Source organism: Danio rerio, chromosome 24, assembly GCF_052040795.2.
Source record: "Danio rerio strain M-AB ecotype USA chromosome 24, GRCz13ab, whole genome shotgun sequence".
NCBI classification, from domain to species: domain Eukaryota; kingdom Metazoa; phylum Chordata; class Actinopteri; order Cypriniformes; family Danionidae; genus Danio; species Danio rerio.
Window position 1 is genome coordinate 12,772,501 of NC_141044.1, and position 25,804 is coordinate 12,798,304.

The following is a 25,804-nucleotide window of genomic DNA, read 5'->3' on the forward strand; positions in this document are numbered from 1 at the left end:
AGCTCTCCCAGCTAAATGCATATTGCGAGGGCTTAAGCATGTGTGTGTGTGTATGTTTTGTTTTGTTTGGTGGTCTCTCCGGCTCACAGCTCTTAGTGAGTAAAAACATTCAGCTGTGGATAAAGTGCACTTTGTTAAAAAATAGATTTAAAAAAAAAAATTTACTCTAGGGATGCAACAATACAGTTAGCCCATGGTTCAATACTTTTTTTTTTTAAACATGGTTTTCAGTTTGGTTCGGTTCTCATGGCTTGACAAGTTTTTTTTTTTTTTTCTATAGGCAATAGGAACAGTAAGAGGTTAAGGGGAAAAATTATTATTTATTGCAATACTCATTTCTTTTACTTCAAAGCCAAGACAAGTACACTAGTTCCTAGTGTATTGTATAAAAAAATTAACATTGAAATCTCACAGCTGCTACAAACTGGGGAACACATAAAATCATACACTTTGAAAATAAACATACAGGTGAAGCTAATAAAGAGAATTTGGCCATTTCGAATAAACATATTTGTAATTAAGTAAGCTTAAATAAACCATCTTAATTATCTTGGTGTGCTTTTATAAGATGACAAAAGCCTACATCTCCAATCACCGAAAACGGCTACAAATCTTTAGCAATAAACACCTGCACTGCCTTTGTTATTTTCTGTGTCTCTCGGAGACAATTGGGTATGTTAGCTTGAAATATTCAGCGAGGGATTGTTGCTATTTGTAGGACTTTATTACCTTCTTTGCTATTCTGCCTTCTAGGGCTGTGCAATTAATCGAAAATCAGATTTCGATTATGGCTTCTAACGATTATGAAAAACCATTAATCGAGATAATCGATTATTCCATTATTTACCGCCCCCTTTCAGTTCCGTTCAGTTGTCCTCACTTGTTGCTCTTAAAAGTGCGAAAGACCACATGCATGTGCGTGTGTGTGCGGCGCACAGACACAGTCAGAAGCATGCGGTCAGCACTTGGTCTCATTCGCACATTGCGACGAGCAGAGAGCACACACAGTCATTAACGTGAGCGCTTTATTGTTCAAATAGGTTTCAAAACACAGTGTTTAGTGATTATTCATATTAACCCTCATTTGTGTAATAAACTAAGGAGTTGAGAATCAAAAGACGCGTGAAAGCAAAACCATTAAAGTGACAGAGCACAATAGCTGCCGCCTGTTTCATCATGATTAATAAAACAACGAGAAAATCCCTCTCTGTTCTTGACTGAAGGACTTTTGTAGCTAAAGTGTTTTTCTTACAGTAAAGATGCTTAAAGCAGTTTGTTTCATATTTTTATTTTATTGTATTTATTTCTCTTTCCTTTGCAGGGAGGAAAATAATATATGCAGTTGAAGTCAGAATTATTAGCACTCCTGAATATTAGCAACCCCTTTCCTCCCCAATTTCTATTTAATGGAAAGAAGTTTTTTTTTTCTCATTTTTTTCTCGTTTTTCTCAAACACATTTCTAAACACAATAGTTTTAATCACTCATTTCTAATAACTAGGGGTGTAGCGATTTATCGTTGTACAATTTATTGCGATGCAAAAATGTCTCAATATGCATCGTGGCGTTATGACGATTTGATTACGATATGACGGCCGTTTTCTCTTATTAGTTGAGCTGTTTGCACGTGAGCTACGTTCCACCTGTTGTCGCACATGAGTTCAGATTGCAGCAGCAGTAATGTTAGCAGACCAAGATAAGTGGAGCAGAAATAGAGGATGGCCCATCCTCTCAAAATCAGACGTCTGGCAACATTTCGGTTGTACAGTCATTGCTTTAGACTCGTCCGCTTTTTGACATGCATACTGGGTCAAACATCCTAAGTTATAGGGCTCTATTTTTATGGTCCATGTGCAGAGCGCCAAACGCAGGGCGCAAACGCTTTTAGGGCGCGTCAGGACGCGTTTTTGCTAATTTAAGGACGGGAAATCTGCCTTGTGTCAAGGCGCATGGTCTAAAAGGATTGAGTTTATTTTCTTAATAAGTTATAGGTGTGTTTTGAGAATAAACCAATTAGAGTCTCATCTCCCATTCCCTTTAAGAGTCAGCTGCGTCGCGCCAAGAGCGCATTCGCTTTTTACAGGACGCAAAGTAAGTCTAAGTGGAAAAAATGAGCATTTCACAAGCAAACAGTTGACAGTTTTTTAACAGAAAACTGTTAAACAGAGCATCTACTGCGTGAGAATGAAAGATAAATGATCTACTTTCACTTTCATTCTTGGATAGGGAAACCTTTACGCACAGACATCAATTAGCCTATAAATAATTAATTTTGTTTTTTAAGCGCAAAGATTTGTTTCTAAATTCAGTTCTAATTTCTAGCAAACGAATAAATGAACAATAATGACCAAATCTGGTCAAAATACTGAGTTATTTCCAAATACACCTACCATGCCCCATATGGTCTTAAACCTGACAGGTCGGCAAATGTAAGCTTGTTTTTAATAAAACAAATATGAATATGGATATATTAAATAATACTGCTAATAATAATAACATTATACAAAAGCAAATTGTTATTAATGAACAGAAAAAGCCTCCCGAGATGAAGAAGACATAAAAGCAGTGGTTTTTCATATTTATATAGGCTAGAAAATAATGTTTTGTAATATTTTAATCCTTTATATTTATATCCTATATCAATTCTTATTATATCCTATATTTATCCTTACTATTTAATTTTTTTCATATGTAAAGATATTTGCCTATTTCTCTCTTGTGCATATTAAGCAGTGCGTAAGCGAGGCGCAACTCTGCGCCAGAGTTTAGACCGGGTTAGTTTTGGTCTAATGAAAAATCTATTATAGTTTCTCAAAATAGCAACACGCCAGCGATCCGCCTCAGAACGCCTCACTTTTTAGACCAGAACGCCTATGGGCGCACAAATGAGCGCTAATGCATTTGCTATTTAAACAGCATAGCGCAACGCCTCAAAACGACTCTTGGGCCAAGCTGAAACTAGCAAAAGGCTATTGCGCCACGTCTTGCGCCCCACTGCGCCGGGTGTATGATAGGGCCCATAAAGTCTTCACAGTGTTTTACATACTTTGCACAGCGACATGGATACCTCCTAATGGTGTTGAAAGAGTCACATACTGTATTTATAAGGTACAATACACCCTAAAATATCATTCTGTCTTCATATAATGATGTATTGGCGGCCGCAAAATCACACATGACGTGAGCTGACCAGAATGACAATTAGAGATATCTGCAATTACAATTGTATTAGTACGAAATCAGATTGGAGATATCTGCAAATATATTATGACTAGTCATATTCCTCCATTGACTTCCATTGAAAAATATTTGCAGATATCTCTAAATGAGTTCTGACTAATTACAATCACAATTGTAATTAGATATATCTCTAAATTAATTTATTTAAATATGAATTAAATATATTTATGGATAGTCAGAACAAAGGTTTAAATGCTAAAACGGCTTGCCATACGCGCGCGTCTGCTTTAGTGAACAGAACCTGCAGGTTGTGACTAACAGGTAATAAAGTAGTAAACAACATTCAGTTTTGTGGAACAGAGTGATTGTACAGGAGCTGCGTGGGAAGTATGAACAGCACTTAGTAGTGGAAATGAAACCGCAAGCGTGCACATTATTTAAACAATCATATCGCATTTTAGAGTTATGATTACGACGAGCATTAACCCTTTTGAGTACAGAGGTACACAAAAATGCACGTCTACATAATACACTTGATAGTGCCGACATCAGCGACGCCGAAGAAATAGTAAACCTGCCTAAACTGCTGAAAAGAGTCACGACTGTCCTGTGTAATGAAACGACGGCCACCCTGTCACTCATCATGCCCAACATGAAGACAGCCATCCATAAAAACCTCTCAGACAGATACACATAAGTTCAGGATTATCTTATAAAACTGCTGATTACCTGGAAATGTGGATTTGTTTTTGCACACACAAAAAACGCAAGTGACCAAGCAAAGCCTTAAGCTCTTACTGTTAAATTCAATTAAATAATAAGCTTATTTTTTTGCACCTTTACTTAAATTGTTACTTAATTTTGTCTCTGTCATTTAAATAATATTTTTAAGAAGTTTTTAAATTGTTTTATTTTCCAGAGACAGGCCTGTTTAATTTATTTTCTTAAAGAAGGTTCAGTTTGTTTACTTGGTAAAATTTGCATTTCAGTTAAATTTTCAATTTTTTTTCCAAATATCGTGATACATATTGCATCGTGAACATTATATCGTGATACACATCGTATCGTGAGCTGAGTGTATCGTTACACTCCTACTAATAACCGATTAATTTTATCTTTGCTATGATGACAGTACATTATATTTTAGTAGATATTTTTTTAAATACAAACATTCAAATTCAAAGTGTGATTCAAAGGCTTAATTAGGGTAATTGGGAAAGCCATTGTATAACAGTAGCTTCTTCTGCAGACAATCAAAAATATATATTCCCTAAAGGGGCTAATAATATTGACCTTAAAAGAGGTTTCAAAATATTTAAATCTGCTTTTACTCTAGCCAAAAAAAAAAAACAAATAAGCCTTTCACCAGAAAAACATATTAGTGCAAATACTGTTAAAATTTTTTGCTCTGTTAAACATAATTTGGGAAATATTTATTTTTAAATATTTATTTAAACAGTTGTTGAATGCGTGTGTGTCTGGGATTGATGTCAACACGATTTTTTTTTCAGTGATAAAATAGAAGGCTTCAGAGTCAGACAGAAAATGGAAGACTTTAAACTTTCTATACCATCTCATAGTTTAGATTTATTTACATTCCACTAAATTGAAATTAATCTACAATGCTTCAAAATGAAAGGACAGGAAAAGCTAGATAAGCTTAACATTTATTATCTCTTGTTCAAATACATTATACAATATTATACATTCGCAAAATATTTTCTTTCTTTTCTATTTTCACATGGGAATGCCCATCCAGAGTTAAGATTCAATACCTGTGAAAAGATGAAGCTAACCATCGAAGACTTTAAATGCTACACATACTCTTAATGCACAAATGCACTTTTTTTTGAATATGTACACATAGACATCACCTATGTACTATTTAACTGCAGGTTGACTATATATATATGTATATATATATATATATATATATATATAACTGTTAAAAGCTATTACGCCCCATTCACACGGGGCTTCAGCATCAACGCTTGACTGAAGGCGTGTCTGAAGTTGGGGCTGATGCGATTGACATAGAAGCGTCAGCCAATGAAATTCAGTCAGCAATAGGCTAGTCTAACTGGTGTATTTGCATTCAGTGATTTGATTGGCTGACGCTTCCATCGGCACTTAAAAAGTTGAGCTAGTCCCAACTTCTGCAGCGAGTAACGCCTCTGAAGCGCCTGTGACGGATCCACATGCAGTTCGGCATTGCCTGACGTCGCCCATTCAAAGTGAATAGAAAGTGTTGACGCTGATGCCCCTGTGTGAATGGGGCGTTAAAGGTGCAGTAGGGGATCTGCCGATAATTTTTTTCATATCAGTTGAGATCGATATTTATCACGATTAGGGTTGTAACAATATACCGGTATGACGGTTTACCACGATTTGAACGTGCACGATTATCATACCATGAACAATTGCATATCAACGGTTTTAACCCTTAAAGACTGAGACAGCCGCCCGCGGCTAAAAATAAGTATTGCTCTTAAATGTTTAATAACTTTTGATCCGCTGATCCGATTCATACAATTCAAAGATTGGCATAAAGAAGAGAATCTCAGCTTTCCAGTGCTGTATCACATAACATTTGCGGACTTGCAGAGGCTCCGGAATCAGTGCGGTTACGTCATCAACATTTGACAACGCTGATTTGACAAAGAAACGCTCGTCACTGTGTCTCCGGACAAATCAGACATGATACATTGATGCATTGTCCCTCCTCCATGCCCAGATTGGTTCAAACTCGCTATATCACAACCAATAAGCATAGGTTTCGCTTTTGTTTGTGGACCAAGGCTGTTTCTCAGAGAATGGACTTGCGTTCTTGTAGAGTGCGGTCTTGCCAGCTGTCCTCGGAAGAACGAACTCAGGAGACCGCGAGGGCAGAGAACGCGTCCTTTGAGAAATGGGATGCTGCGTTCTTCCTGATGGTCATGTGACCTTCACGCGTTTTAAATGGAAATTAATTAAACATTACAGCCTTCGTACAACGATTTATTGTTTCCCCCTCTTCAAAATATATACTTTGCATAAAAGCATTATAAATATACTCTGCACATTATAAATAAAACAAATTTTAATACGAATTTCATCAAACAAACACAATTAATGTGTTTATTCCTTTATTAAGATGTTCATGTTAATGTTTACCTTCACCGTTTCATTTAGGGAAACTCCTGAGGTAAATAAGTGATATCTCTGAACTTTAATAATAAATCTAAATAAAATGCTGCGCTTCCCACCTCCAGTCGCAATGACTTCTGGGACTTCGGTGCTCAAGTCTGCATCGGTGCGTCCTCGATATCAAGAACACATCCGGGAAGTTTCACGCGTCCTCCGTACTTGCGGTCTTGAGCATTGGAACTGAACTAAAGCCTGGTTTATACTTCTGCGTCAAGTGACCGGCGCAACTCACGGCGCAGGCAACGCGCGTGGCTGTGCATTTATACTTCTGCGCGCTGTCTCCGTTGGTCTGCATTAACACTTCCGAAACGCTAGTTGGCAGTGAAGTGTAAATGTTCCTCTGTGTAGAGTTTCTTCGCTTCTGTTTTGCTTTTCCTGAACACTTCCTGGATGTACAAGTGACTCAAACTCGCTCATTTTGAGGCAGGAACCGGCGGACGTGCAACAACTTTAACCATGAGGTAAACACAGAGCAAAACTTTCCATCTGGAGCTCCTTCACGGGACTCCACACTTGTAAACAATTGCTCGCGCCATTCGCGCGGCTCTCGGTCCCGCCCAGACTCGTCGGCGCTAGCAAGCCGACCAATCACAGAGCTTGCGCTACGCGTTGTTGCGACGTGTAGTTACAATTTTTGAGAGGTGCACGTCAGTGACGGCGATGGCCACGGCGAAGGGCTATGCGTCAGCGCCGTAGCCTACGCCGGTGTTTGACGCAGAAGTATAAATCAGCCTTTAGGCAGCTGATGATGACGTTTCACGAGAACACGAGGACGCAAGACCGCTGAAGAACGCATATTGAGAAACAAGCTTTTTGAACAACACGGAATGAGAGAAAGGCATACATTTATGCGCGGCTAAATAAAACGCAAAAAAAAAGTTTTGCATGAAATAATTCTTATACTAAGTACTTTTGCATGCACAGCAGCACAGAAACATGACAAAACAGTGACACAGCAAAGACGAACTGCTGCTCTTGCGGTTTTCAAAAGACGCAAATGAAGATGCAGCTGTTTGTCTGCATTGCAGACAACCATATCCATATCCATAGACAACCATATCCATGCTGGCACATAAAACCTAAGGATGTTCCATATTGAATCTAGTTTCGTTATGTAACTATTTATAGTATAGTAAATATTTATATCTATTTTTTTACTGAGGATTTGCACCATGTTTATTTGGACTTTATTTGGACTTTGACACATTATTTATTATTTTCTTATTTTTATTTGTTCATTGTAAGTGGTGTTGTTTATAGTAACTAAAAATATATTATTTGGAAAAAGTCAAATTTGCTTCACTGTTCTATTATTTTGTAACATACCGTATACCGCGAAACCGTCAAACCGTGGTATTGTTTTAGACGATTATCATACCGTGAAAAATTCATACCGTTACAACCCTAATCACGATAAATGTAAAATCTTTATATCTGTCAATTATATAAGTTTTTTAGCATGCCAATGGTTTTGTGCAGCTGATTTAACACATTTAGTGAAATGTTTTAGCGGTCTGACAATATAAATAATAAAATAATAAACAAAAGAACAATCTTAATTCAGAATTTACTTGTTCAAGTTTTCAACAACCAAATACATTACCTACAAGTTATTGGATATTGTTCAACATCAGAAAAAATAAATAAAACTGGTTTGGAACGTGAGTTAATGGCTACAGAATTTTCGGTCACACTTTACAATAAGGTTAATTAGTTAATGTTAATGCATTTGCGTTAGTTAATGAAAGTACAGTTGTTCATTGTTAGTTCATGTTAACTCATGGTGAATTAACTAATATTTACAAGCTTGGACTTGGATGTTAAAAATGCATTAGTAAATGTTTAATTATGATTAATAAATGCTGTACATGTGTTGTTCATGGTTAGTTCATGATAGTAAATGCATTAACTATTAAACCTTATTGTAAAAAGTTACCGAATTTTCAGTTTTGGATTAACTCTCCTTTTAATGGTGTATGTTGAATTTAGGGTGAAATATACTTTAATATATTTTATTTAGGGATGCTAATGATTACTTGATCTATTGATTGTCGATAAATTGATAAACCTTATCGATGGTCCATGCATTACATAAGTGTGTGCAGTTTACCTTATGCTGTCACCCTCTTGACATCCCATATTGCGGGACGCATAAACCCTTGTTATGCGCATATCTCCGATATATCCACGCTTGTTTTAACCAAATGTGTCTGACAGATTAGCACGAATAGGTCTAAGCAGTCACTCATTTTACAAATCACGCATCACAATGAAAACATCTAGGGAGCCAGCCGGGGAACCTCCGTTTACACAGCGAGCTTTTGCGCTCCATCCAAGTTTATTCTTCCGAGGTAACCCAAGAAATCTATCAGTGCTGCGAAAAGACTGTCCAGTTCATGCCGCTCACACCGCGCTTAGTTAATGAATTAAAATGAAACCGTGAAAATAGTTTGATGGATTGTTTTGGCGCTAAAGCATATAGCGGGCTTGTGTTAAAGCGCTTCACCTCAGATGTTATTCGTTACTCGTTTATGCTGTAGATAACTGACCAAAATATACATCAAAATTAAGTTACACATTATACAAAATGAAATTCGTTACAAAAATATACTTTTTAAGGAAATATGTATATATTTATTTAGTTCGTGCCCGCCTTAAACATCTGCGTGTGGATGATGCTTCGCTCCGTGGGAAAAAAGGTTTTAATTGATGATCCACTGCTGTTGTAAACGTCTGTCATATATTTGCTGCATTTTTAATATGTCATTATTTTAAAGATTATGTCTTGAGCAACTGATTTCTCCTCTGTGATTATGTCCTTTTAAATAGGTTATATAAAGGCTAGTTTATTTACCGTCGATGAGAGACAATAGTGGTATACAGATTTCAAATCAAATATTTTAATATTAAAAGGAAACATAAGCTTGAAATCAAAAGATTCTTTATTGTCTTAACAACTACCCTTAAATGATACCCTTAACTGATGCAGCCTGTAGTTTACATCAAGCGTTAAGTGTTCATTGAGATGTGTTTAGGATTTTGTCCGCTGTCATCTCTCTTTTCAAGGTTTTTTTTCTCGTAAGGCACGGCTTTCGAAAATGATGACATGAGACTCTGCTGGGTAGCTGCGCTGGTTTACTAACACTTGTTTAGGCCTGTACTTTCTTAGCATGTTCATAAGGGTGGTCTTGTTTTAAATGGTGAAACAGGTTTGTGGTGTTGCCTACTTTTGATAACAGGAGACGTCAGCACAGTTTGCGGTGCACGTTACTCTGTTTTGTGTCTGATAGCAAAAAACTAAGTAGCTCATGACTGAGGTCTAGTGACGTTTCTTGTCAACAGTGTCTGTGACTCTGACCTTTTTTACCTTATTTCTTTCTTACTTCTTTCAGTGCAACAAACACTATATGGCTGTAAACTTGTAAGGCGTATGGCATCCGGAAGGGCAGGCTGCAAAGTGCTTTCGAAACGTTACGCATAGTGCATAAATATTATCAAGCAATTATCGAATTGTCATTATCGTTTTATCGAAAAATTTTATATCGCAATAATTGTCGATATCGAATTTTCGCCCAGCTCTAGGCCTATGTGTAGGTCTTCTTTTGCTTAAAATGCTAAATTTTGTATATTTATTATGGTGGACTTGAACAAACTTTTAATATGTTCTGTTTGTTCATTCAGAGTAAAATGATAACATCAGAATAATATTCATAATTATAAAATTTAATTATTATTTTTGAATCATGTGCTTGTCGTTTGTCATGGACAGCATTATTAGACCATTTGTTTTCACTGGTAAAATCAGACAATTGTCATTATCAGGTTTCTTCTTGCATTATATTCAACAATATATAAGCTAGAGTAGCTATACTGACACTGTAGAACAAGGGTGGCCAACTCTGTTCCTGGAGAGCGCCCTTCCTGCAGAATTCAGTTGCAACCCATATCAAACACACCTGCCTGTAATTGTCACATGGTGTTCGGGTCCTAATTAATTGGTTCAGGTGTGTTTGATATGGGTACAACTGAAATCTGGAGGAAGGTAGCTCTCCAGGAACAGGGTTGCCCACCCCTGCTGTAGAACATTTATTTTGATGCACAACACTGTGTTAGCTATGAAAGAAAAAAACATATCAATTACTTGTAATCATAACTGTAAAATGCGATATGATCATTTAATGATCTGCAGTTTCATTTTCACTTCCTAGTGTGGCTCATGGCTGCCGTGACTGTGATAAAACACACATGCAAATCATTGCTCTTAAACTTTGTGCTTAAACTTTGCTTTGTGCAACAAACTGAACGTTATTTACAAATTTATTACTTGTTATTCAGAACCTATGCAGGTTCTGTTCACTAAAGTAGCTGTCATTGCCGTGCTGCATGCGTTCTCGGTTGCTTGTGGTCGGCTCAGGTGTGATTTCGTGGCCGCAAATACATCATTACATGAAGACATGGGTGAATTATACCTTTTCTGGGTGAATTATACCTTATAAATACAGTATGTGACACTTTTAACGTCTTTTGAAGGTGTTCATTTTCCTATGAAGGCTTGTGCGACTGCCTTTAAGCTTCTCTCCTGACCTTAAAAATATAATTGGCTGAATCAAAGAAAAGCTAAATTAAGATTGTGTGTAGTGTCGAAATGAGACCGTGATCGTTTTTTGATTAATCGTGCAGCCCTAATTGCAACATGGCAGAACTGTTCCTGAAAACTGCATCTAGTGTTTTCAGATGAATACATGTACTGTTACACCTCTACTTTACAGTAATTTCGTTGTTAACAAATCAAACAGTAACGCGCTTGTAGGGTCCAGCCAGTTGGTCCAATGACGGTATCCAATGGTGGATGAAGGTTCACTGCATGTTCGGTCTTTCCAGTGCACAATGTTGATTTATATTAAACTTAGCTCATATCTGACTCCAATTTTAATATGAGGTGGTTTAAAATATTAATATATTTATCCTCGTTTTATCTGACTCCAATTATAAAACATTGATAAGATTATTTTGTTTCCTTTCACATTATTTTAGATTATGATTGAATATTCTTTTAATTTGTTATTATACCTTATTCTCATTTACTCAGATTCCTATAGCATCTCGAGTCTTGCACCGGCCGGGTATACAATCTCTTAATACAAGCTTGTCAGTCTTGGTCATTAAACAGAGGCGATTAACCACTCTCCTAAAAAGGCAGAACCCTACTTACTCAATTTAGGAGATTTTTATGTGGTCCCCATAGATCTGTTGTCTACTTAATCAAGACAAAGTATTTTAATAATAATCACACAGGATTATAAGTTTGTAGATGAAGGCCTAAATATCCACACTTAAATTAGTTTCAACAATATTTTGTTGTTCTAAATAGAAAACCCATAGTTGGCCTTTTGCAGTCTAAGGGTGCTTTCACACCTGTGAATCGATTCAGTTGTTCCGAAACAGAGATTACAATTGTTACATTGTTGCTCTTTGATCTTGTTCGCTTTCACACTGCAAAGTCTAATCGGACCAAAAGAGCTAAAACAAGTCACGTGCGAGTAAACTCTCCTCACATTGATCAGAGTGTCAGGGTTTATTTTGCAGCGTCCCGCTAAACTGTCAGGAGAGGTGGTGGTTTGGTGGTGATTAACAGGGTGCGCGCGCGTGACGTGTCTGAGGAGAGACTCGGTGGGGAGGGGTGAGAAGGGTGCGCGACGATGCCTATTTGAGGACCTGGAGGGAGACGCGAGATTACCGGGAGATCATCACTCGTTTGCGGGCATCCGGAGACTCGCGAAACTTCCCGCCCTACTCATAATACTCTCTTCATATAGCCGTAAGCCTATTACATATCCATAACACACTGTGATATAACCGCGCTCGGATCGGATCGCTTTCTCACTACAATCGAACCGCTTCAGGGCCTCATTCAAGCGATCTCGGAGCGATTACTTTGGCGCGGAACAGAGCGCGATTGCCCTGTTTACATATGCCAATCGAACCGCGCTAACTGGGCAAACGAGATACGTTCCGAAACAAAAGTGTAGGTGTGAAAGCACCCTAAGTATACTTGAAATAATGCCAATTTGTTAGTCGGATCTCTAACAACATTGTATAGCGTGCCACGCTGCTCCGTCTAACATGTTTTAGTCCGTTACTAACCTGTACAGTGGCTTGTAGTGCTATGGACAACAACATTTATCAGTGATAATAACACGAGGTTTAAATAATTCAAAACATAACAATTTATTAGTCAGGTAAATGTATTATGCCAATTCAATCAGTCAATTCATAAACGATCAATACAACACATCAAATTATCAAAGACAAATCCAAGATGAAAAAGATGCATTCCTGACTTCAAAATACATAACATGGAGCAAGCCATGTTATGGGCTGATCTGGTTAGGCAGAATCGCCCTGAGCCTTTCTCAAACCTTACCTTAAATAATCCAAGAATTCTCTCAAGGAAGGGGGTGTGTGTATAACAAAAGGCTTTCACACTTGGTGCTGCCTGTGGAAAGTCACACCCTTCACAGTGGTTCAAAAGATGCCTGAAGTTATATATTTATTGTTTTGATTATGTCTATTTCTGAGAGAATGAGACCATTGTACCAATCGCACTGAGACATTTCAAATGATATCAAACATGATAGTTAAAGTCAGTTTGGTTAATCTAGAACATTCAAACATTGAAATGACCATATGCGTGAGATGGGGGGGATGATGCTGAGTTTCAGCATACACAAATGCAAATGCAGCAGAAACTGGTTTTTCCCGCATTCCCCCCTGCTGGTTTGTGAAGTCAATTGGCCCTATTTTCAGCTCATGTTTTGAATTGTCAAAGACATCAAAAATATTTGTAATATTTCAATTCCTACACGCTTTAATTTTGTGATTATTATACTAATGTTAATACATATATTGGTTTAAAAAATATAATTTATGCTTGAGATAAAATCAGTTATATCTTTAAGCGACATATGCAAGTTGGTTTTTAAAGTTTTTTAACCTCTTCAATTACAATAAATTTGTTTGTATAGTAGGTTGGTGTGAAAATGCCATTCTGCTAGAAGATTAAATGTAATATTCTGTGCCTTCCCTATAGGCTGATTTTGGTTTTAATGAACACCATCAGCATGAGGTGATAAACTACATGCGATTTGCCCGCTCTAAACGGGCCCTTAGACTGAAGACTGTCGACTCCTGTTTTCAAGACCTAAAGGAAAGTAGGTGAGGAATACAAGCCAATGTATTTGAAATAAACTGCTGGTTTTTGTCTTTAGCAGATGTTAATTTTTTACTTTTCTCTCTGTGTCCACATTAAAGGCTCATAGAAGAGACATACACAGTGGACGAGGTGACTGATATTCTAAATGGGCTTCAGGTTTTGGTGCGTGGAGAAGTGGAGATGGAACTCATAAACACAGCTCACACTAACGTGCTGCTGCTGCGACAACTTTTTTCTCAGGCTGAGAAATTCTACCTAAGGCTGCAGACAGACATTTCAGAGCTGGAGAACAGGTAAGGAAAGAAGAAAGGTTTGCCAGTACTAGGGGTGGGAAAAAAAAGTATGCATCATGATTCTTTTGTTTAGCGATTCTGAATTGATTCTCAAATGTTTAGTATCGATTCTGTATTCAAAGTAGACCTCTGCAAAGTATGGAAGCATACGAGTAGCATAATTCAATTCAAAATGTAATATGCAAAATGGCAATGCAATATGTTAAATGGCAATGTATTTCTGTATTTGAATTTGCATTTTCCAAGACATATGAGCAATGTTTGGTGCAGAATGAAAATGTAAATTAAATTACATTGTTTGCATTTCTCATTTCAAACACTGTTTTAATTTGTAAATTGTATCCACATTTTAAAGCTTTATAAGTAGCAAAATTAAATTGAAAATGCTATACACAAACTGAATTTGATGTGAATAAAGTACAAGCAGAAACTGTGGCAAAATGATCATTTAAATGTTATTTGTCCTAAATGCATTTACACTCGCGTCTAGGAAATGCAGGATTACATTTTCAGCATAACAGCATGGGATGTGTGTAGCAAAATTAATTTTGAAATGTAATACGCAAAACAATAATGCAATATGTAAAAGGCAGTGTATTTCTGTATTTCAGTTAGCATTTTCCAAGACATATGTGCAATGTTTGCTGCAGAATGACAATAAAAATGAAAAAAATCATAATGCATTTTCATTTAACACATCGCGACGAATGAAAGCCGATTTGAAATTGAAAATGCATTCTGGCCTGGCCACGCCCACAGACGGCCACCGTTGCTGCAAGGCAGGTTTTAGTTTATGTCGTCACAGCTGCCGTGAGGACTATTTGGGACATTTGGCGGCATAAACATGGCGAAGTCTGTTCCTCAGCGGCTTCGTGAAGCTGCACGAGCCCTCGAGCGTGAACTGGGAAATACTTTAGAAAAGCAATCACCTCCTAGCTCAGTAAACTTGGCTTAAGGTTTGATATTCGCGCATGCAGTTTTAGGGATCATCTGCAAATTACATCGACAGAACCTAAAGGGGCTTTAGCTGATGTGTACTGTATGCTTATGACAAGAGCTATTGCCTATTTCTGCATTGTATGTACCATATAGTTAGTGGTATAGTAGCTTTGCTACCTGTATTAAATCAGTCTGGCCTCTAACCATTTATTGGAATCTCCTGAATTTTTTCTGCTTTGCGTTACTGTGCATTTTGGTTCTGTTGATGTAAATCGCAGATGATCCCTAAAACTGCGTGCGCGAATATCAAACCTTAAGCTAAGTTTACTGAGCTAGGAGGTGATTGCTTTTCTAAAGTATTTCCCAGTTCACGCTCGAGGGCTCGTGCAGCTTCACGAAGCCACTGAGGAACAGACTTCGCCATGTTTATGCTGCCAAATGTCCCAAATAGTCCTCGCGGCAGCTGTGACGACACAAACTAAAACCTGCTTTGCAGCAACGGTGGCTGTCTGTGGGCGTGGCCAGGTCAGAATGCATTTTCAATTTCAAATCGGCTTTCATTCGTCGCGATGTGTTAAATGAAAATGCATTATGTTTTTTTCATTTTCATTTTCATTCTGCAGCAAACATTGCACATATGTCTTGGAAAATGCTAACTGAAATACAGAAATACACTGCCATTTACATACTGCATTATTGTTTTGTGTATTACATTTCAAAATTAATTTTGCTACACACATCCCATGCTGTTATGCTGAAAATGTAATCCTGCATTTCCTAGACGCGAGTGTAAATGCATTTAGGACAAATAACATTTAAATGATCATTTTGCCACAGTTTCTGCTTGTACTTTATTCACATCAAATTCAGTTTGTGTATAGCATTTTCAATTTAATTTTGCTACTTATAAAGCTTTAAAATGTGGATACAATTTACAAATTAAAACAGTGTTTGAAATGAGAAATGCAAACAATGTAATTTAATTTACATTTTCATTTTGCACCAAACATTGCTCATATGTCTTGGAAAATGCAAATTCAAATACAGAAATACATTGCCATTTAACATATTGCATTGCCATTTTGCATATTACATTTTGAATTGAATTATGCTACTCGTATGCTTCCATAGCAAAGCACAAATTCTTAACGGGAAAAGAAAAATGTTCATAGGCGCTCATTTGCATGCAGCCAAATTCACTTTATTTGGACAGATGGATAATTTCAAGTGCGATGCTACTGATCTGTTTTGTGGTCACGGCATCAAGATGCTGTTCAAATTCATTCTGCACCAGAAAACAAAACCTTGAGTCGTTATGGATGCAGAGATGCCATCCTTCATATCCAGTGTGCCACCAACTTTATAATAACTAAAGATGCTGGATGTTAACGTGATTGCATGGACACTGCAGAATTGTATGTCACCATTACAGATCACTCCATTACAGATGAGTGAAGTCTCACAGCTTGTAATTTGCAAACATGGGTTGTGAATGAATGTGATCTATACCTACTGCACAAAAAAAATAATCTTTTGATGGATTTTTTATGCTTTAAGCTGAATACTAGTATCTTGAAAAATAACAAGTAAAATATTATTTGCAATCTCAAGAGCTTAGTTACTAAAACTTATTTAAAATGTGTTGTGAAAAATCTTAAATTTAGAAAAACAGCACTTGAGAAATATTTGAAATACACACACACACACACACACACACATGCACACACACACACACATATATATATATATATATATATATAAGTGCTGTCAATCGATTAAAAAAAATGAACTAATTAATCGCACTTAAAAAATAATTGCGATTAATCGCATTTAAAAGACTGAAACTTGTAATTATGGCTATTCGAGTGTAAAATTAATGTAAACGCAAGACAAATACTTTTTAAATTCAATATATAATTTTTTATAAGAATTTTTGTTTACTTGTAACACAGATTTCTTCATGTAAACAACATACCCACAATAAACCGTGATGATCCTGGCTTGACAGCCATATTTATTACAGAAATAAAAACACAGGCATGTTAATGACATTTAAATTTCAAAATAATTAATGACAATAAAGAAAACATTGATTTTCACGTTGGATTCTAAGTGGACTGCAAAAAAAATGCCAAAATACAGGCATGACAGATATGGAAAATTATAATAATAATAATAATAATAATAAAGTATTGAAAATCTGTGCATGCCCTTGAATATGTTTAACAACTCCCATTCTATAAAAGCACAAAAGCCATATATAGGAAATAATGAGAGTTGACAAATTAAAAAACTACTATTTTTTATTGTTAAAATAAAATTATAATCCACACTGGATATGTGGGTGCCTGTGTGTTTTGACCGGTCTAGAAAATAATGAGCATAACAAAAACTGCCTGCTGACGCACACAGTTAATGTTGATTAATAAAATAAAGATAAATAATAAAAACTATGTATCAGAGACCCTTAAAAAACATGTTTAACTCAACAATGAAACGTCAAATGTAGCTAACAGCTTTTACATTGTCAATCAAATGAACTTAAACAATTAAAAAATGCAACAAATATTTTTTTGGGCAGAACTACAAAACTAAATGTAAAAAAAGTTGCTTAAGTTGCACACTAGTTTGATCATGTATAAATATCATTATATTAACCATATTGTGTAAATATTATTGTCACTATAAGCCTACATCATGCTGACGATCAAAAACAATGTCATGATATCTCATGCGATTGTCTTCTGACCGAGTGCATCTTAAAAAACATGAATGGCACCCTTCATAGAGCGTGAGAAGCAGACATTCTCTATCATTTGTAAAATAAAGACTTGCAGGTTAAGGAAACGGCATTATAGGAGGAAGTTGCCGCGGCCGTGGTGCAGATTAAAAGTTTAAAAAAGTATATGTATATGGACAGATAGGTAACTAGATAGACAGGAATATATTGATTTGTGCCCCTCTGCAGAGTTCAGACGCAAAAGCCTGCTCTCCCGCGGCGCGAACCTGCGCAAGAGAAACAGGCGTGACTCTCGGCTATTTTGACAAATACACAACTACGTTACACAGAGCCCAACATGGAAGATTGTGATTGGGTCAGCCCAATGTCAATAAAGAAAAGAACCAATGGGCTGCGGATTATGTCACCCGGCTCTGTCCGGAAAAGAAACATCTTACTTTCAGAGCATGACAGACAGCTCACAGCACCTTCAATCACTGAGGCAGAAAGACATGACAGTCTGCTGAGTGTTTTATGGGCCAATCAGATCATAAGAAGATGATCAGCCAGGCCCAAAAAGTACGTCGAAACAGCGGGAAACTTGCAGGCGTCTGCCCTGGCCACAACAGGAAAAAGAAAAAAAAAACTGCGTTAATTGCGTTAATTTTTTTTAACGCGTTAATTATTTCAAATTAATCGCATGCGTTAACGTGTTAATTTTGACAGCGCTAATATATATATATATATATATATATATATATATATATATATATATATTATATATTATATATTATATATATTGTAGCGAGGCAGAGGGAAAACAGCGGCACAACAGGATGAGTTTACAGACAAGTCCCCGGAGGGTGCTTTATTTACAAAGTGAAGGTGTTGTAAAAGGTGCTCTTCTTTAGGGTGAGGTGCTCTGGTGCTCCGGGAAGTAGGTGAAGGACAGTGAGTAGTCGGGTGAAGGATCGTCACGAGCTGGAGTCCGCTAAGGAGAGACAGAGAGACAAGCATTAGCACAGGGAGTCATAGAATGAATGAAGCTCATCTTCTCCTGGCGTAGGTTGGGCTTATATGTCTCTCCGCTTGATGTCCTCCAGCTGTGTGTGATCCTGGCTTGATGAAGGTCCAGCTGGGTGAAATTAGCGACCAGGGCGACGTGGCATATAATTGCTCGCTACATTCCCCCCCCCTTAGCGTCGTCCTGGTCCTGGGTGTCCTGCGGAGAAAAGGTAGAGTATTGAGAGGGGGGGTAGAATGATTTGACAGACCTGCCCATCCTGACCATAGCCTTGAGAGCCCGTCGGCGTTTCCGTGGGAGGCCCCGGCTCGATGTTGCACTGTGAAGTTATAATCCTGGAGCGACAGGAACCATCTGGTGACTCGAGCGTTGTTATTTTTCGCTGTTGACATCCATTGAAGTGGAGCGTGGTCGGTCACCAGGGTGAATCTTCTGCCAAGGAGATAATACCTGAGCTCCAGGATTGCCCACTTGATCGCCAGGGCCTCTTTCTCTACCGTGGCGTACCGGGTCTCTGCAGGGGTAAGCTTCCGACTCACGTACATGATTGGGTGTTCTTCATCGCCGTGGACCTGGGATAGGACCGCGCCCAGGCCCGAGTCGGAAGCGTCTGTCTGTAGGATGAAGGGGCAGCCGAAGTCAGGTGCGTGCAGTACCGGAGAGGATGTTAGTGCCGTCTTCAGGGCTTGGAACGCGCCATCTGCTTCCCTGTTCCACTGTATCTTCTCTGGCTGCCCCTTTCTGGTCAGGTCTGTCAGCGGGCTGGCTATGGATGAGAAATTGGGAATGAAACATCTATAGTAGCCCGCTAACCCCAGAAATGCACGTACCTGGGTCTTTGTGGTGGGTTGTGGAGTTTCTTGTAGTGCTCTGACCTTGTTCTGTTGTGGCTGTATGAGACCTCTACCGATGTGGAAACCGAGGTATTTTGCTTCTGCTAGACCCAGGTGGCATTTCTTGGGATTAGCTGTGAGCCCAGCCCTACGAAGATCAAGGAGCACCCTCCGCAACCGGGATAGATGTTCTTCCCATGACTCAGAGTGGACGATTAGGTCGTCAAGGTATGCTGCTGCATACGGCTGGTGGGGTCTCAGCAGGATGTCCATCATACGCTGGAATGTTGCTGGAGCCCCGTGGAGCCCGAAGGGAAGAACCCGGTATTGCCAGTGCCCACCGGGAGTGGAGAAGGCGGTTTTCTCCTTGGCGCTTTCACTTAGTGGTAGTTGCCAGTAGCCTTTGGTGAGGTCGATCGTGGATATGAATCGGGCTCCACCCAGCCGATCCAGCAGCTCGTCCACCCGAGGCATGGGGTACCCGTCGAATTTGGAAATTTCGTTCAGCTTCCTGAAGTCATTGCAAAAGCGGAGGGTGCCGTCGGGTTTGGGGACCATCACTATGGGGCTGGACCACGGGCTACGAGATGGTTCGATGATTCCCAATTTCCTCATCTTTTGGATCTCCTCGTTGATAGCCAGCCGGCGAGCTTCTGGTACTCGATAAGGCCTCTGCCGGACGATGGTGCCAGGTGGGGTGATGATGTCGTTCTGGATGATGGTGGTTCGGCCCGGTTTCTCTGAGAACACATCCCTGAACTGACCGACCAAGGCTTGCAGCTCCGCCTTCTGGTTCGGTGAGAGTTGCTCACCTATATGGACAACGGGAGAAGTTTCTTCTGAGAAGGCAACTAGATGACCTGGAGCTGCAACCCATTTCTTCATCAAATTGATGTGGTAAAGTTGTTCTTCTCTTCTTCGTCCCGGCTGACGGACTCGATAGTTTACCGGCCCTACCCTTTCTACCACTGTATATGGCCCCTTCCAGGATGCCAAAAACTTTGAGGTGGTGGTAGGTATCAGGATCATTACCTTGTCCCCTGGGTGGAACTCTCTGGGTTGGGCGGGCCGGTTATATAATCGCTGTTGGGCGCGCTGGGCTTCGGTCAGATGTTGCTTGACGATGGGCATGACTTTCTCTATTCGTCCTCTCATGTCCCGCACGTGCTCAATTACTGACCGTTGTGGGGCTGGCTCTTGTTCCCACGCTTGACGAGCCACATCCAATAGCCCTCGTGGTTGGCGGCCGAACAGCAATTCAAATGGTGTGAAACCTGTAGATCCTTGGGGAACTTCTCTGATTCCGAAAAGCACGTACGGGATCATGAGGTCCCAGTCGCGCCCATCCTCTGCCACCACCCTGCGGAGCATCTGCTTCAGCGTCTTGTTAAAGCGCTCCACCAAGCCATCAGTCTGCGGATGATAAACAGAGGTTTTTATTTGCTTTACCTTTAGGAGGCGGCAGAGGTCTGCCATCAACCGGGACATGAATGGGGTGCCCTGGTCGGTCAGTATCTCTGCTGGTATTCCTACTCGGCTGCATAATAAAAACAGCTCCTTAGCGATTGCCGATGACGTGGCTTTTCTCAGAGGGATCGCTTCTGGATATCTGGTGGCGTAGTCGAGGATGACAAGGATGTGTTCATGTCCCCGGGCCGACTTCGGCAAAGGCCCTATCAAGTCCATGCCAATGCGGTTGAAGGGCACCTCAATGATGGGTAATGGTATCAGAGGGCTGGGGGGTGGTCGTTGGGGAGACGTTCTTTGGCAGATGTCGCATGCCTGACAATACCTCTTTACTTCTCCATCCAACCCGGGCCAGTGGAAACGATCTCTGATCCTTTTGATCGTGTTGGCTGCTCCTAGATGTCCTGCCATCGGGTGAGTATGTGCCAGTTCCAGAACAGTCTCCCTTTTGGTCCTCGGGACGACCAATAGCGTCTTCGTTTCCCCCCGCCTCTCTGCGACACAGTACAGCAGACCATTTTGCACAATAAAATGTGGGAGGGGGTGAGGGCTGGGAAACCGTTCGTTACCGTCTATGATCCGGACTTGTGGCCAGCAGTGCTTCAACGTTTCATCTTCACGTTGTGCTCTCCCGAAATCGCCACCTGCGGTAATCTGTTGGAGAAGATCATAGTACAGGTTAGCCGATGATGACTCACCCCCTCTGTCGCTCTCGGTGGCCATCAGCGCTGTTTGGCGGTCCCGTTGAGCCCGTCCCTTGCTGTTCTTCTTAGCACGAGCCGATCGAGCCTGATGGTGGGTGAGGAGATCATCGAACCCCGGCCAGTCTCTGCCCAGAAGGAGGGGTACTGGAAGATCTGGGACCACTCCTACTTCGATGCGCCAGCTTCCCGACTTCGTCGCTATGGTGACTCTTTGGGCGGGTACGTGGCGGGTATCACCGTGTATGCATGTAATCGGGATTCGACCTTTCCCTTCTTGATGGTATTTTAATATGTTTGGGTGGACCAGTGTTATTGCACTTCCTGTATCCAGTGTGGCCGTCTGCGTTTTCCCGTCTAAACATACTTTTCGGGTGGGAGCTTCGGGAGGGACGTTGCGGTGTACCACGCACCCTGCCGTCCAGGCTGGGGCCGAGAGTGTTGTTGGCTCTGTGGGCATCGGCTCGTCGACTGGGCTGGGGACCGCCGGTCTGCTGCCTGGTCGTGCTGTGCCCTCCACCGGTCGCCATGGCGCATTTACCCTCCGGGGTTGCAGAGCCGCTCTCTCCCCAGTCTCCCGGGCCACGTGAGCTTCCGCCAGCTCCACCGCCTCCACCAAAGCGGCCAGCGAGTCGGGGTTCCTCATGCTGGTAAGTGTGCGGAGCCGTCTGGGTAGCGCCCTCATCATCTTTTCAATGACTACTTTCTCAGCGACCTGGACTGCGGTTGGATCTCCTCCTAACAACCAAAATCTTCCCAATCTTGATAGGTTGGCTGCTTGGGTCCGAACCGGCTGTTTGTCATCATATGACCACTGAGAAAATTGTTGTGCTGCGCTTATATTGGAGAGTCCCATTCTGGCGAGTATCTCCTTTTTCAATGCTTTATAGTCGTCATTTTTCGGTGTCTCTAATGCGAAGTAAGCTCTTTGAGCTTCTCCAGTCAGGAATGGCGCTAACATCCTCGCCCAACTTTCCTTCGGCCATCTCTCTCTTTCTGCTATTACCTCAAAGGTGTGCAGGTAAGCATCAATATCGTCCAGGTCGCTGAGTTTTGTGATAAATCTATGGGCGCTCACCTCAGAGAACTGGCTGGAACCGGCCGCTTGGCGGAGCTGTTGTTCCATACGGTCTTGTCTGGCGGTGAGTTGTTCAGTTATCACTTGTTGTCTTCTTGAGATTTCCGCTAGATGGCGTACTACCTCTTCTATCGACATGACTCAGGAGGGGATGACAGCCGAGTAAGAGATCGTGAGTGAGAGAGAGAGAGCGGATGCCTGTCTGTAAACAGAAGAAAAACAGAGAAAAATTCAGTGGTTACTTCTTCTTACTGGTAAGTGCTGAATTTTTTTCCCTCTGAAAAAGCGCGCATTCTCCACCAGTTGTAGCGAGGCAGAGGGAAAACAGCGGCACAACAGGATGAGTTTACAGACAAGTCCCCGGAGGGTGCTTTATTTACAAAGTGAAGGTGTTGTAAAAGGTGCTCTTCTTTAGGGTGAGGTGCTCTGGTGCTCCGGGAAGTAGGTGAAGGACAGTGAGTAGTCGGGTGAAGGATCGTCACGAGCTGGAGTCCGCTAAGGAGAGACAGAGAGACAAGCATTAGCACAGGGAGTCATAGAATGAATGAAGCTCATCTTCTCCTGGCGTAGGTTGGGCTTATATGTCTCTCCGCTTGATGTCCTCCAGCTGTGTGTGATCCTGGCTTGATGAAGGTCCAGCTGGGTGAAATTAGCGACCAGGGCGACGTGGCATATAATTGCTCGCTACAATATATATATATATATATATATATATATATATATATATATATATATATATATATATATATATATATATATATATATATATATATATATATATTTATTTATAGGAAAAGGAAATTGAAAAGGAATTTAAATTACCTTTAGGACTCCTGCATATAACCGGGAAAGTGGCTCAATATTTAGATCTGGTCACTGTGCTGGTCATAGGAGATTTTCAACTTTTGTGTTCATGAAACCACTTTATCACCAGTCTTTAGGACTGGTTATTTTTGAACCACTGAGTGCACATGGTCCTCTAGAATGGTTTGGTTGTCCTTGTCAGTACTGCGCCCATCTTGTACAATTACTGGGCCAAAGGAATGCCATGATATTGCAGCCAAAACCATCACAGATCAACTACCATGCTTCACTCTTTATGATACGCTTTTTTGGGGAATCTCCACAAGGTATATGGGCTTAGTAATAGATGCATTAAATTAGAAAATAAAGGGCACCTAGGTTACCCCCTTTTCAGATTTATTATGAATCTTTTGTGTCTCCAGAATGTGTCTGTAAAGTTTCAGCTTAAAACACCAATCAGATTTTTTTTATTATACCTTTTATAAGATTGTGTACTGGGTAGGCTTGGGCGGTATCCAAATTTTGATACCATCAAACCGCCTCCATATTTTACCCCGGTATCCGGTATTACCGTGCGTAATAAAAAAAAAAATGACGTAAGGCTCAGACAGCGTCACCAAACTGTTGGCTTGAGCCTAAACCATTTAGAAATTGAATACCTTATATGCGACCTTAGGCTCGCGGTCACCTGCTTGTCTTGTTTGTATTCTTCTGCGCGGGACACTCCTCTCATTCGCACGCAGACACACACACAGAGAGAGAGAGGGAAAGAGAGAGATGAGAGAGTATGGCTGTGAACTCTGGGGACCCACATTTAAATTAAACTATGAATCTTGGGAAAAAACTCCAGTTGAAATCTTTCATCTGGAGTTTTGCAAAAACATCCTCGGAGTTCACAGAAGCACACCTAGCCTTGGTCGAGAGCAGAACTAGGCAGGTTCCCTCTGCTCTCAGAAATCCAGAAGAGAGCAGGGAAGTTCTGGCTCCATCTGTCAGACTACAGCCCAGAGAGCTACCATCAGCAAGCCCTCATATATAGAAAAGCGGGAAAGCAGAGAGCTGTAATAGGGCCAAAAAATTTGGCACGATGGTGCCAGAGTACGACAGGTACATTTTGATTGACAGCTTTATAAAGTCCGAACCCGTTTACAGCCCGACATTATACAAATGAGCTCATGCACACAGCTCTATTGCATTTTTTTCAAGAAGGATTCATTTATATGTTTTAACATAATTTATTCGTAACAAACATAGACTATATGCCACTTGGAAGTTGGAACAAAGAAATAAAATAAGTCCAATGTAACATCGTAACATCTTAGCAATCTAAATAGGCCTAACTTATGTACATACCCTTAGCCAATAAATTGGCTAACACACCACTGAAAAGAAGTCTTGGTTAACAAATCAAATTAAAATAATTTCTAAATGATGACGGGTAGTTTGGCAATAACGAAATTAAGATAAAGGCTTTGCAAGATTTGTTTCGCCACTTCTCTTCACAATCTGGCATTAAGGCGATGGTGAAGCTTAATCTTAAAAGAATAATGCCAACCTTAGCCTGTATGGTTATTATATGGTTTAATTAATATTCATTTATAATTTAAAAACCCTTTACTCACCAAGATTAAGCTACGTGTTTTTGTGGAGGAACATTATTAAATCCTCTGGCTTTAGCGCAGTCCTGCTCTCACGGGGTCCAGCAGCACTGAACATCCTTTACCCTTTCCTGCTGCTACAGGCTGAGTTCTGATCTGGCAAATTTTGCAAGTTTTGGGTAGGATTGTTTGTTCGTCTTCTACCAGCCAGGAACATCCATTTAATTTTCCATAACAGCAGCTTCAATGTAGCAAGTCTCCTCGTCTTTTTACCTGTCAGCTTGCAGTTTGTGCTCTACCGTAATACGCAGTGTATGAGCGACCGAATGACTGTTCCTTCTGAGCTAGTGACTGGCTCGACCGCTGTCAAAATTAGCTTTTTTTACTTCTCTGACATCATTTGCTTCACCTTTGCAAGGATGGATTTTAATGCAGGGATTTGGATTTTTTTTGGGTCCCGCCGGGTTCGGGCAAAGATCTTCAGCTCTATTGCAGACCTTCATTCATTCATTTCTTGTCGGCTTAATCTCTTTATTAATCCGGGGTCGCCAAAGCGGAATGAACCGCCAACTTATCCAGCAAGTTTTTTTGGATGCCCTTCCAGCCGCAACCCATCTCTGGGAAACATCCACACATACACACACACACTCATACACTACGGACAATTTAGCCTACCCAATTCACCTGTACCACATGTCTTTGGACTGTGGGGGAAACCGGAGTACCCGGAGGAAACCCACACGAATGCAGGGAGAACATGCAAACTCCAC

At 40.2% G+C, this 25,804-nt stretch overlaps 1 protein-coding gene across 2 annotated transcripts in view; it reads left to right on the top strand.

Annotated features, from left to right (window-relative positions):
* Window positions 1-25,804, top strand: part of lztfl1 (leucine zipper transcription factor-like 1) — a 121,800-nt gene that overhangs the window by 7,220 nt on the left and 88,776 nt on the right. For both annotated transcript variants that reach the window (XM_087308162.1, NM_199587.1), the window contains 2 exon segments: window positions 13,456-13,580; window positions 13,677-13,871. In XM_087308162.1, the coding sequence (XP_087164288.1) occupies window positions 13,456-13,580; window positions 13,677-13,871 (320 nt within the window).